The 13,584-nt window shown below is 33.1% G+C and overlaps 1 protein-coding gene across 1 annotated transcript in view; it reads left to right on the top strand.

Moving 5' to 3' along the window:
• Nucleotides 1-13,584, top strand: part of LOC129219139 (bridge-like lipid transfer protein family member 1) — a 222,328-nt gene that overhangs the window by 184,161 nt on the left and 24,583 nt on the right. Inside the window, 3 exon segments of the mRNA XM_054853459.1 lie at nucleotides 300-494; nucleotides 8,401-8,550; nucleotides 11,687-12,031. Of these exon segments, the coding sequence (XP_054709434.1) occupies nucleotides 300-494; nucleotides 8,401-8,550; nucleotides 11,687-12,031 (690 nt within the window).

Genomic DNA, 13,584 nt, shown 5'->3' with positions numbered 1-13,584 from the left:
ATTTGCTTCCTCTAAATTTATTTCCTCAATATAAACAATATTGAAAGGAAACACAGTCTCTTTTTTTTCTTAAAATTATTGTATGTTCTGGTTTGTCATATTTTATCGAATAGATAATGTATTTATCTAGAAGAAACCATGTTTCCCTTTTATCAATAATATTTTAACTCTCAAACACCATCTGTTTACTCATGTGGTAAGCATTCTTTCTCATGTTCATGTTCTTTTTCATGTGCTGAATAAAATGTTACTGCATTGAAGTATTTGCTTAATGTGTTGAACACAAACTCTATCTCCAGGGAGTTCTAAAGAAGGGGAAGCTTCACCGTTGTCTACTAGTGAAAGAAAAGATTCCTTAAGTCTTCAAGTTGAATTTGTAAAAGTGAACATTTCAAGAAGCAGAAAAATTAATTTAGCTTGCATTGATTTTGGAAGTAATACACAGAAATCAGGGAGGACCTTTGATTTAGGTGGCGCTTTAATAAGATTTTCAGGTTTGTATTTCTAGATATGTAAACATTTTTTGAGAAATGGTTTTGTATTTGAAAGAATGCATCTATATTTTCCATAATTAGAGAGTGAATTTGAAACAAGTTGCATATGCAGTTTCCATATGGTGATTAATTACAGTGAAATCTCATCACAACAAACACCAATACATAAAAATATCTGTTTCAGTGAAATAAATGTTCAATTGCCATTGTATTGCTTAAATCCTTTTACAGTCACCTCTCATTATTTTGCACTTCAGGGCTTCACTCTATTGCAGTTTTCTTTTTTTTTTTTTTCAAATTTAATCATTAGCCCTTTATAATGAGCTCAATTTTGCACTTTCCTTAAAAAAAGTAGCAAGCTATTGATTTAAGTAGAGAAAGTTCTTCTTTGAGCTATAGTAGAGCCAGTTGAGGGAGAGGGATTTATAAAAATGTCTAAGAAAGTGTCAAGTATTGCTTTCTACTTTCAACTGTTAAACACATTCTGGGGAGTGAATATTGCTGTATTATTGAAAGAGGATAAATGTATTTGTAAATAGTGTTTAACTACTGGCTTTTGAAACAGTAAGCCATCACCTTCAATGATGAAAGAATGCAGAGGCAGGTTGGAGGAAATATTGTCACTGATTTGCACTTATTTCATCATCAGACAATATAGAACAATGATAGTGCATAAGAACTGTGTGTGTGCAGGTCAATGCACAATACTAACAATGAAAATATGCTATTTATAATAACATCTAATAAGGCCTTATGTTCTCATGTTTCGTATAATAGATTGGATAATACGAGTAATGGTGATTGAAGAATGGTTTTGTGTCTAAAGCTCTAACAGGGTATAAAACTGCATTTAAAAGACTGTAAATAAGTTTTCTACATTCTAACTAGAAAAACCTTTGCTTTATAAATAAAGTTTTCTATTTCGCAAAATTTCTTTATCACAGTAAAATCTGGAATGGATTAACCACAATATAGGAGGGTTGACTGTACAATAAAATTTTTGATACACAGAACAAAATCTAGGGTTCTTAAAGTTTGCTGTTGTGGGATTTTTTTTTTTTTTTTTTTTTTTTTTTTTTTTTTTTTTTTTTTTTGTCATCAAGTCTATTTTCATGAATATTGAGTGATTGTGCTTTTATTGATATTCACTATGCCTAAGTTTTTCCTATGAAGTATATACATTCAAGTAAGACTTTATAGTGAATTATATGCTTTTATAGTAGTTGTAATGAACTGCTTTGTAAGATGCATTTATTTAGTCAGAAGTAATTTTGAATTTGTGTACATTGCTTTGATGTGTCTAAATATCAGGTACATTTCACACCTTTTTCAAATTTAGCATTTGGTTTAAAAATCAGTAATTTCAGTGTGAAGTTGGTACATTTTAGCTTCAATATTTATGATTAACACTATTTACATTAAAAAAAGAGGAAAATATATACAAATATGCTTCTGCTAAATCATGTGTTTTATGCGGTTATTTCTGTTGAAGAAAAATACATTTTTCTTTATAAATTATCATGTAAGGTAGTTCGCCATGTTACTCTGTGGTGTATGGGAATGTTCCTACCTTATCATGTAAGTCCAACCTAATTATATAAAGTAAGGTTCTTCATTCCATTCATTCCAAAAGTCTACCTTTTTTTCCTTTTCGAGACATGCAACTTAATATTCAGTTGACAGAAGTATGGAAAGTATTTTGTGCTTCAGCAATTATAGACCATAATATGGGCAAAGTTTTAAACTTTCACAGCCTCTTGTTAACTCTTCGAAATTCCACTGTGCAAGTCATGGTGATAACAGAAAAGAGACTAAGTAACTAGAAAACCAAGAAATTGCAATGTTTTTCATTAGTTGGTTCTGTTGTTTGATAACCCGTTTATTTTTATCGACTACTCACTACCTTCAGAGTACAATTCTGAAATTAACTTCCTTTTGAGCATTATTTCTTTACTTATTTTGCATTTGATTTTTTAGCATCTGTGTATAAAATATATCATTTTGCTGCACACACCGTAAAAATTGCTATTGTTGTACTTGAAGTCTTTAAAAAAAAATAAATAAGTAATGCCATTTTTTTCAGAAGAATTTTGGAACAATAAAAAAGAATGAATCATTGTCCCATTGTCTGGGTTGATTGAAAATTGGAAAAATAAAAGGGCAAATATTATTAAAACTGTATTTTCTTCTAAAAACTGTAGAGCTACAACAATGTGAACCACAAATATACATATTTTATTTCAAGTCTTACTCTAGTTTAAAAAGAACAATGTTGCACATTTAAAAATTTTTGTAAATTTTATGTACTTCATATACTTACTAATATTCCTTTTTCACCCGACTGCACTTGCGCGACGCAAAGGAGGGTGATGTGTTTATGAGTGTATGTATGTTTGTTCCTATGTGGTGTTGTAGAGGCTAAACGCCTTGTCCAATTTTGATTATTCTTATGTCAATCGATTTGTCTTTACCTTGGGAGTGCCACTAAATATGTGACTAATCAAAATTCACCATATCAACAACCAGTCGCCATGTTGTCAGTTTGGGATTATGTCGCTCACTATCTGGGTGCGACACAGCGTGCGACAATTGCAGGTTGCATTTTCGCTGCCTGAATTTTTTTATTACCAAGTCTACCAATTTGATTTTCATCTCTAACATGTTACATTTGTTTTTGTCGTGATTCAGGTTACTGAGTTTCATGACGTGTACTTTCTTGACAGACTTTTTTTAGTTTTGCAAGAAAGATTTGACTTGCTATGTTTCCGAGTTTGCATTATCATGAGTTATACAGGCTGTTATTATAGCTGTGGTTGACTTAAGTTCTCGCATTTTTGTTAAAGGTCAAGCATATGTAATTTTAAGCCGAGTTAGGTCCCTAAAAGGACTAATAATCAGTAGTTTAGACCAATGCAAGTTACTTAGTAATCCTCATGATATCAACCGCTAGTTAAGATTATCAACCGTTATTATCAACCGCAACCGATTAGCCGCTAGAGGGCGCTAGAGTGGCTGGGGAGTGTTTTTGCTGCTCCTGAGATAAGTGATTTTTTACTGTAATTGTTTATTTTACTTCTTTAGTTTCAGTATTTTTATTGTATTTTATCATATAATTAAGTATTCTTGTGCTTTTAAGTCTTATTTTTGATTTATTTGCTTTCTTAAAGTGTTTTTCTATTCTATGTAGCTAAGCCTAAATTGTGCTGATTTCTTGTTGTTAAGCCTCAGTGCTCTGTTTAGGGTGTAACTTGTTTATTTTAATTTACTGCTTGTCTTAGGATTTAGTAATATTTGTATCTTTTACTTCCAATGCTTTCTAATTCTAATAATTAGCATTATTTCTCCAATTTTGTATTTTTGTATTGACTTTTTAAGTGTACCATTTTGAGCTAGAATGTGAGTTATATGCATAATGAAGGAGGTTAAAAGTGGTAAAGGGGACAAGTGGATTTCTTGTGACCTATGTCAGATGTTCTGCTTGTTTAAGGGGAAGGATGAGTCTGAGAAGGATTTCATTTGCACAAATTGTGTTGAACTCTCAGAAATCAGAGTTAGGATGCTTACTTTGGAGGGTGAGTTAGCATTAGGCTGTAGGCGTGTAAATGGGGTAAACATTCCAGAGGGAAAGGGGGAAGTTAGCAAAAAGGATGTTGGCATTAGCTGTGTGTTAGATAGTGGGAATATTCCAGGGGTAGAGGAAGTTAGTAAAAAGGATGTGGGCATTAGCTGTGTGTTAGATAGTGGGAAAATTCCAGAGGTAAAGGGGAAAGTTATTGCTGAGGCGACTGACTGGGAAACAAAGGGTATAATTTTGGGAGATTCAATGGTGCGTGAGGTGGGAAACTCAATAGGCAGAGTTAGACGTAAGGTGGCTAGATGTTGTTTGCCAGGGGCTCGGGTGAGAGATGTAAATAGGGTTGCTGAAAAGAAGGGGGTATTTAATAAAGAGGATGTAGTTACTTTGTGGGTGGGAACTAACGATGTAGGCCATAGTAACAACAATGAGTTTACAAAGGAATGGGATTCACTGTTGGACAAAGCAACCAACTGTTCGGCAAATGTCCAAGTGGTTGGTTTGCTTCCCAGGTATGGAGTGCATAGGAGTTGGTTAAACCAACGGGCTAGGTGTATGAACCTGGTACTCAAGGAAATTTGCATTAAGCTTAGTATCAGGTTCATTGATGTGTGGAGTAAATGTAAACGAGATTGGATTGCTAGGGATGGCCTGCATCTGAGCTCTACAGGGATCAAAATGGTTAGTGGTTTGGTTTTAGAGGCTTCAGAATCAAAAAACTAAGTTGTAATGGGGGGCATGGTTTAAGGAGCAGAATTCGAAAGGGTACTAACTATTGGGATTTTAGTAGAAACGGAAATAAGGTGGCTAATAAGAGAAAAGATTTTAACAGTTGGGATTCAAATAATCGTGCAGTATTAAATAAAAGTAAGATGGGCTTACTTAAGGTTTTTTATACAAATGCTCGTAGTATTAGGAACAAGATGGAAGAATTGAAAAGCATAATTATAGACGAGAGGTTGGATATTATTGGAGTTACCGAGACATGGGCTACCGAAAGTGATGATGATTTATTATCTATTGCTGGGTATAATTTGTTTAGACAAGATAGAGTAGGTAAAAGAGGTGGTGGGGTTTTATTTTATGTCAGAGACACTTTAATTTGCAATGAATTGGTAATTAATGATAAACCTAATGAGATTGATATGATTTGGCTGGAGTTGATTAGTAATAAGGGCAAAAAACTACGTTTAGGGAACATTTATAGGCCACCCAACTTAAGCCAGGGTCAAGACGAACAGATGTTTAGTATTATTAGTGACATTTCTAGCAAGGGGTCAGTCATCATAATGGGAGATTTTAATTTTCCAGGAATTGATTGGAATAATTTTTACCATAGTAATAGCAGAGAAGAGGAATTTTTGAAAGTAATTGGTGACTGTTTCTTAGATCAAATTGTAACTCAGGGTACTCGACAGGACGTGATTTTGGATCTAGTTTTCTGCGACATGGAAGGCTCTGTTCAGGGGTTATGTGTAGGGGAACACATTGGAGATAGTGACCACAACAGTATTAGGTTTGGGATTAAATTTGATATACACAAAGTAGAGAATTTTAGGTTGGTGCCCAATTTCAGAAATACTGACTTTGTGGCACTTCGGCAGAGTTTGAAAGCAGTTTTTTCTTCTGGATTGGACAATAGTGATGTGAATCTTTAGTGGGCAGAGTTTAAGGAAAATCTAGCGAATACGGTTAGGGATCATGTTCCTTTTAGGAGAAAGGGTGTCAACACTAAAATTTGGCCAATGTGGTTCTCCAGGGAAAATAAAGATGCTCTAAATTACAAGCAAGCTGCTTTTCATAGGTTTAGAGAAACAGCTCACAGTGCAGATAGGCTCCAATATTGTAAGGCAAGGAGTAAATTTAAGTATTTGGTACAGATTCAGAAAAGAGAGTTGGGGCAAAGACTGGCAGATAACATAAACAGGAATCCCAAGAGGTTTTTTGCATACGCTAATTCGGGGAAAGTTCGAAATAGTCATATTGGACCACTGGTTGATGAGCACAGAATTTTAATTCAGGACAATAGTGATATTGCTAATGTTCTTAATAACTTTTTTTTCGAGTGTTTTTAACGATAACTGTATCTCAACAGTTGACACCAACAAGACACAAGCTATAGTACAGCTTGAGGACTTTGTATTTTCCAGGGATGACGTTTTACTTCATTTGAAAAAAATTAAAGAGACTAAGGTTCCGGGACCTGATAATATTTATCCAAAAATTTTAGTTGAATGTGCGGAGGAATTAGCAGATGTAATCGTAAATATTTTCAATGCTTCTTATAATTCGGGGACAGTGCAGAGGACTGGAAGCTGGCTAACATTACACCGCTCTTCAAGAAAGGGTCTAAAGGGAGTGCGGGAAATTATAGACCTGTGAGTCTAACTTCGGTGGTTTGCAAAATTTTTGAAACATTGATGAAAATTAAGATAGTAAATTTTCTAGAGACTAATAATCTATTGACTAGTTTTCAGTACGGTTTCAGGAAAGGTAAATCTTGTGCAACTAATTTATTACATTTCTATGACAAAGTTACCATGGCTTTGGACAATAAGAAGCCTGTAGATGTTGTTTACATTGATTTTCAAAAAGCTTTCAATAAGGTACCGCATGTTGCTCTACTTAGCAAATTAGCTGATATAGGAATAGGAGGGAAAACTCTCATTTGGGTAAAAAACTGGCTGACCGGAAGGAAACAAAGAGTAGTTGTAAGGGGAAATTATTCTAATTGGAGTGAGGTCTTAAGCGGGGTGCCTCAAGGATCAGTGTTAGGGCCTGTTTTGTTCATTGTCTTTATGAACGATATTCACAAAAATATTTCTGGGAACATGAATTGTTTTGCTGATGATGTCAAAGTTATGGGGACTGTAGAAAATGAAGAACAAGCAAATCAGCTGCAAGAGGATCTAGATCATATTACAGAGTGGGCTGGTAAATGGGGTATGGCTGTTAATGTTGGGAAATGTCAAGTGCTACATTTAGGGCATGGAAATAAGTGTACAATTTATTATTTGTAAGGTTCAGTCATTAGTCAGGCAGACAAAGTTACTGATCTGGGTGTCTTAATAAGTCAGGATTTAAAGTTTAGCCAACAGTGCAGCATTGCTAGCAACAAAGCCAATAAGATGCTTGGGTTTATCAATAGATCTATTTCAAACAAATCTAAAGAAGTTCTTCTGCCCTTATATAGAAGTTTGGTAAGACCCCATTTGGAGTATGCTGTTCAGTTTTGGTCTCCTTATCTTAAGAAAGACATTAATGTATTGGAAAGGGTTCAAAGGTGGGCTACAAGGCTAATAAGTGTACTTTCCCACTTAGATTATGATTCCAGGCTTAGAAGGCTAAAAATGTAGTCTTGAGCAAAGAAGAGACCGAGGGGACATGATTCAGCTGTTTAAATTTATTAAAACGAAAGATGTTACGGGGCTAAAGTTTAGCACTGAAAACAGGACAAGGGGTCATTGTTTTAAGCTATTTAAATCTTTGGCTAACATGGATATTAGGAAAAATTATTATTTTAGCAGGGTAGTGGAACCTTGGAACAGCTTACCGGAAGAGGTGGTAATGAGCAAAGGAGTAGACAGTTTTAAGAGGGCCATTGATCTTCACTGGGGATTGTAAATTGACTAGGACCAGTCTAGCTGGGCCCAGAGCCTGTTGCTGGTCGTCACTTTTGTATTTGTATTTAACTCTCTCAATGAAATGACAAGACTGAAATTTACCCTCTTATAATCATATTGACTCAGTCAATGAAATTTAACTAAAAAGTGTAAAGTAAAAAATAATTTAAAACAAAAAGCCCGACTGCATAAAAACCAAAAAAACTAAAAAGGAAAAATATAAGCCTAGTAGTGTGTGTGTTTAGAATGTTATTGAGTACTGCTGAATAACTACACCATTGAGAAAGTTTTATAATTGAAACACACATAAGACAAATCATAAATTCAAAAACAGAATAGAAGGATCAACAGTCTGGGCCCATTTCTTTTTGACCAATCGAGGAACCCTGTAAAATTTGAATGGGCCCCAACTGTTGATCCTTCTATTCTGCTTTTGAATTTATGTTTTGTCTTATGTGTGCATTGATTATAAACCTATTTCAACGGTGTAGTTATTCAGTAGTACTTAATAACATTCTAAACTACTGGGCTTATATTTTTTTTAGTTTTTTTGGTGTATACGCAGTTGGGTTTTTTGTTTTAATTTAATAATTATTTTAACTTTCCCAAAAATGTATTTACAGTTTTCCGTTATATTACTTGAATTCAATTTTTTGTATTATTAATATATTTTTAAGATTTATTAACACTCTATGAATATATTTTGTAGCTATATGTGATATTGGATCTGCATCTTTTAAATATGATATGAGAAGATTAACTGAAATATTAGCTTTTCCTAAAGCATGGTATCGTCGCAGCATTGCTCGAAGAATGTTTTTAGGGGATCAAAGTACAAGTGCATTGTATAGTGATCAAGGTTAGTCATTTTGTTTGAATGTTTTATTGAAACTATTAATAAATGAATATTTCCATGAATGAATCAAGTTAAATATTTAAAAAAATGAAATAAGTATAAGAATTGCAATGTTAATGCAGTACAACATGAAATTTTCAGATTCTTAATAAACCAATGATATAATATTAATACTTGTCATAATTTTGTAATTCTCTATGCTTCTCTTTTTATGCTTCCTTCCTGCTCATTTTAAAAGGCTAAGTCTACCTATGTTCTTGTCCATAGGAAAAATTCTGTACGCTAATGGAATGTCTATACATTATGTTTGGAAATATCGTTAAACTTTTTTGAACTTTATCCTGTTAAAAGAATATTTTCTCTTTTTTTTTTTTTTTTGGATAGCATGAAGTATTGATATTCCATGAACTAATTTTGCAAATGGTACATTTGAGGTTTTGCTGTGAAGGCAAAGATTGGAAGCAACTTATGCATAAAAAACGTATTTGTTATGATAAGTTTACTTAATTGTATTTAATTTGTAAAATTCTTAATGTCTTTAGAATTTTTATTTTAGAGATTAAAAAAAATAAATATTAAGCATGTTTAACTGTGTTGATTATTTACTTTGCAATTAAAAATGCAATAAGATTTTCAAATTTTAAATCTTTTTTCCTTTAAAACAAAGAGTTATGTTTGGGAAACAAGAAAAACATATGGAAATATAGTTTGTTGATTACTTGTAAAATAGGGGAAGAAAATATTAGTAATGATGTGTTTAATTTTATTATACCTGATTTTGAAAATCCAACTGGCCTGGTGCATGTTCTGTAATGCTCATATTTTAATCTATGGTTCTTAGTCTCATTTTATACTAAATTGCAAAATCTAATAAAGTTGGAAGTCATAAAAGGAATATTTTGAATTATTTCGAGAATGCAACAAGTAGCAAAGCACATTAAGTTTTTTCTTCCTTTGCCCCATATCTTTTTTTTTTAATTTAACTATTTTCTAAATAATAAGTTCACAGTTTTGAAGAAAGCTTTTTTGTCTGCTTTGCTCAATGCTAATTTACATGACCACAAGTGCATGCATACGAAACATCCTTTAAACTGCTAAATTCATGTCTTTGCTCCAAAAATAACAATGAAACTGATGCTAGAATGTTTTAACAACATGTTTTTATGTTTTTAAAATAAGCTTAAACAAACTCTCTATTATTATTATACATTTAAATATTTTTTTTACATGATAAAGCATTCCTCTGTGTGTCCCTACCTCCACCTAAAGGCAAAGTTAGCTCTAAAGATTCAGGAAGCCATGCATGTTTGTAAAGAAAATTTTGTTAAACCTATTAACAACTGTTATACAATGTCGTAAAATAGAAAAATAAAGACTCTTCAAGGTTTGCACTATTTTGAAAAAAAAAATAGCAAAAAATGTTCTTTAATTTAATTTGTCGTTCCCCTGGCGAGAATGGAATGAATGTTTTTCACTTCTCGTAATAGTTGTACTAAGGAAGATCTCAAATTAAATCTTAGTTAAGTATTTTTAATGACTGTCATTACCCTGTTTTTGATAATTAATTAAATTTTGTAATAATCACTCAATGAGTGATTAACTCTTGTTTGTACAGAGTTTTTCCACCTTGCTTTAAGTGACATTGATTTTTGTTGTTTGCAGTTATGACAATATATAAGTAAACTTTAATATATGTCATTTCCCTGTCAAAGTGAATGCCATTCCTTGCCCTGTCTAAATTGCCTGTTTGGGGAAAATGACCTATATTACTGCCATGGAGAGATAAAGCACAGTATTTGCAGAAATGAGGTTTTGAGATATTTGAAGAAACGCCTTTTGGATTCCATACTAACAATAGGGAGATGCTGGAATTTAATATTTGTTTCATGCTTTATTCTCAGCAGAAAACAAATGAGCAAGCTTGTACAGTAAAGATAAAGTACAATAGATGACAAAAGTGCAAAAAATTTAAGAATTTTTGAATACTGCTCTTTTTATTTTCCCATGGCAGATTATTTCTTTCATAAAGAATATTTTGCATAATAAGTCTGTTCCTATTTGTATTATCTGATTTTTAATGTATTAAACAAGTTTTAATAAATTCAAAAACTCTTCACTGTAAAAAGTTTTGTGGCTTCTGCTGCGAAGTGCAGGAATAATCTTTAAACTGTGTAAAAAACTTCCTTTAGTGCCTAGGAATATTTTAATTATGTAAATACACATGTAGTCTATTCCAGTGAAGAAAAAATTACATCTGAAAATCAAAGAATATAATAATACAAGCAATTTTCAAAAATTGATACTCTTTTTGTAATATTTTGTTGTAAATAAAAATTTATTTTTGTTATTATTTAAATAAGAAAGTTATTGTTATTAACATTTTAACTATCAATCGAGCCCTACTAATATTCGGTGCAGTATTTGTTTGTTTAATATAAAGCTCATTTGTATTTTAAATGGTTTGTAGTTAGTCAATTGCATGCAGGACAAAGAGAAATAGTCAGTTTCATTTATTTATTCAATCTCTTATAAACTTACTTAAGTATTCATTAATTAGCTGTTTCATTTATATTCTTTCACTAAAAAATTCCCTTATTCATTCATTCACTAATTGGTTTATTCTTTCACTATTTTATTCATTCATTTAATTTTTCTCAAATATTACTTTTTTTATCTATTTATTTATTTGTTTATTGTTTCATTTTTATTTTCATTTATTCGTTCATTCTTTTATTTACTCATTTATTTGATCAAAAATATCTTTAACATTTCTTTAGAGAATATTTTATTTTTCACTTGCCTCATGAAAAAAAGAAGTAAAATATTTTCACCTTTTTTAGAAGATACGAATTTACTGAAAAATATAAAAAATAATGTTTCAATGCAAGTTTTATTACAAAATTATATTGTTCTTTCTTTATGTACTGTAATTTTCCCAACATGCTCATTTTGAAAAAAGTAAGTAATATTAACTATTTCACTTTGCCCCACATTCCCCTACATGGTTTATGTTATTTTGAAATTTCATTATTTTACTTATTTACTTTCTGAAATCTGTTTGAATAAAAATTCAACCTGAATATATTTTTCAAAGCCAATAAAACTATTAATTTCAGTGACTTATCCCCATATTTTCTAGTTCTTGTTTCTCATGAGTCAAATTGTTTTGTAGAGGATTCAATTGAAACAAGTAGCAGCAGTGGGACAATGTCACCAAGTACAAATAAATCAGATTATATTGCATTTTCTTCTGTGAATGTGCATTCGTCTGCAAGTGGACCAATCACATCTACCATACCTGCAGAAAACCTTCCTTCATCTTCTGTACCATCCAAAAGCAGCAGTGTTCCTCTGAAACCTAAAAGCAATGCAAATGTAAATGTCAAAGATTCTGCCAAATTGCTTCATCCACTTATTTATGGACAGAGAGATAAGCTACGGCTCAATCTTGACCATTCACTTCATGAATATAGAAAATACATTGGTAAGTATTCTCTCTCTCTCTCTCTCTCTCTTTTTTTTTTTTTTTTTTTGAGATATATTCTTTGAAGGAAAGTTGGAAAAGTTTAAATTTGTTATTCATGAAACCTAATGAGATTGTCTTAAATGCATGTTTCATTGGATGCTTCCTATAAATCCAAACACACTGTTGTAAGAAATTGAGAGAATTTAAAGATTTGGTCAATTATCTCCAGAACTACTGGATCAATTTTAATGAAATTTGGTATGTGCATACATTGAAACAATACAAAACAAATAACCATCCAAAACTTAAAATACACAAGCATAATCATAAATAACACTCGTCCGAGCCGGATGGTATGAAACGGCGGTTGCAAAAGTGAGCAAAAAAAATGAGTTAGTCTGGGTTATGGTTCACTCTAACAGACATATAGGCCTTGCAGTGTGACTTCATGCTTAAAATAAAGCAGTTTATGGGATAATGAGGCAATCGTTTCCACTCATTCAACAACGCTGTTCTCAGACTATGGCTGGTCCCTGTAGGGGTGTTGCGAGTTGCTTTTGCCCTCCCAAGAGCATCCCAGGCATGATCTATAGGATTGGAGTCTAGAGATCTGCTTGGTCAATCTATTCAGTGAATATCCTCCCTTCAGAAAATTCGTCGACCAGAAGAGCTCTATGTAGCCTTGTGTTAACATCATCAAAATAAACTCAGGGCTAATAGTGCCCCTCAAGAAGTGAGCATATTGCTCCAAGACCACATCCCTATACCTCGCAACTGTCACAGAGCCTCAGTCAAAGACATGGAGGGGTGTGCAGCCATCCAACATGATGCCTGCCCAGACCGTCAAACCTCCTCCTCCATAATGGTCGATTAGAGGGCAAGTAGTGGGTACCGGTTCAGCTTAACCGACTATTATTGTCCTACATTCATATGAATAGAAGCAGGAACCCACTACCTGCCCTCTGATATATGCAAAATCGACCATTATGGCATTGGTGGTTTGACAGTCTGGGCAGACATCAAGTTGGATGGCTGCACACCCCTCCATGTCTTTGACAGAGGATCTGGGACATTTGCGAGGTATAGGGATGTGGTCTTGGAGCCCTATGCTCATCTCTTGAGGGGCGCTGTTATCCCTGAGTTAATTTTAATAGATGTTAACACAAGGCCACATGGTGCTCTTCTGGTCGACGGATTTCAGGAAAGGGAGGATATTCACTGTATGGATTGGCCAAGCATATATCTTGACTCCAATCCTATAGAGCATGTCTGGGACGCTCTCGGGAGGGCAGTAGCAACTCGAAACACCCCTACGGGGACTATCCATAGCCTGAGAACAGCGTTGTTGAAGGAGTAGAAACGATTGCCTCAGGATCCCATAAACTGCTTTATTTTAAGCATGAAGTCACACTGCATGTCTGTTAGAGGGGACCATAACCCAGACGAATTCATTTTTTTGCTCACTTTTGCAACTGCTGTTTCATACCATTCGGCTCGGACGAGTGTTATTTATGATCATGCTTGTGTATTTTAAGTTTTGAATGGTTATTTGTTTTGTATTGTTTCAATGT

Source organism: Uloborus diversus, chromosome 3 (genome assembly GCF_026930045.1).
Source record: "Uloborus diversus isolate 005 chromosome 3, Udiv.v.3.1, whole genome shotgun sequence".
NCBI classification, from domain to species: domain Eukaryota; kingdom Metazoa; phylum Arthropoda; class Arachnida; order Araneae; family Uloboridae; genus Uloborus; species Uloborus diversus.
The sequence above is the reverse complement of the archived record's forward strand: the minus strand, read 5'-3'. Positions and strand labels throughout refer to the sequence as shown.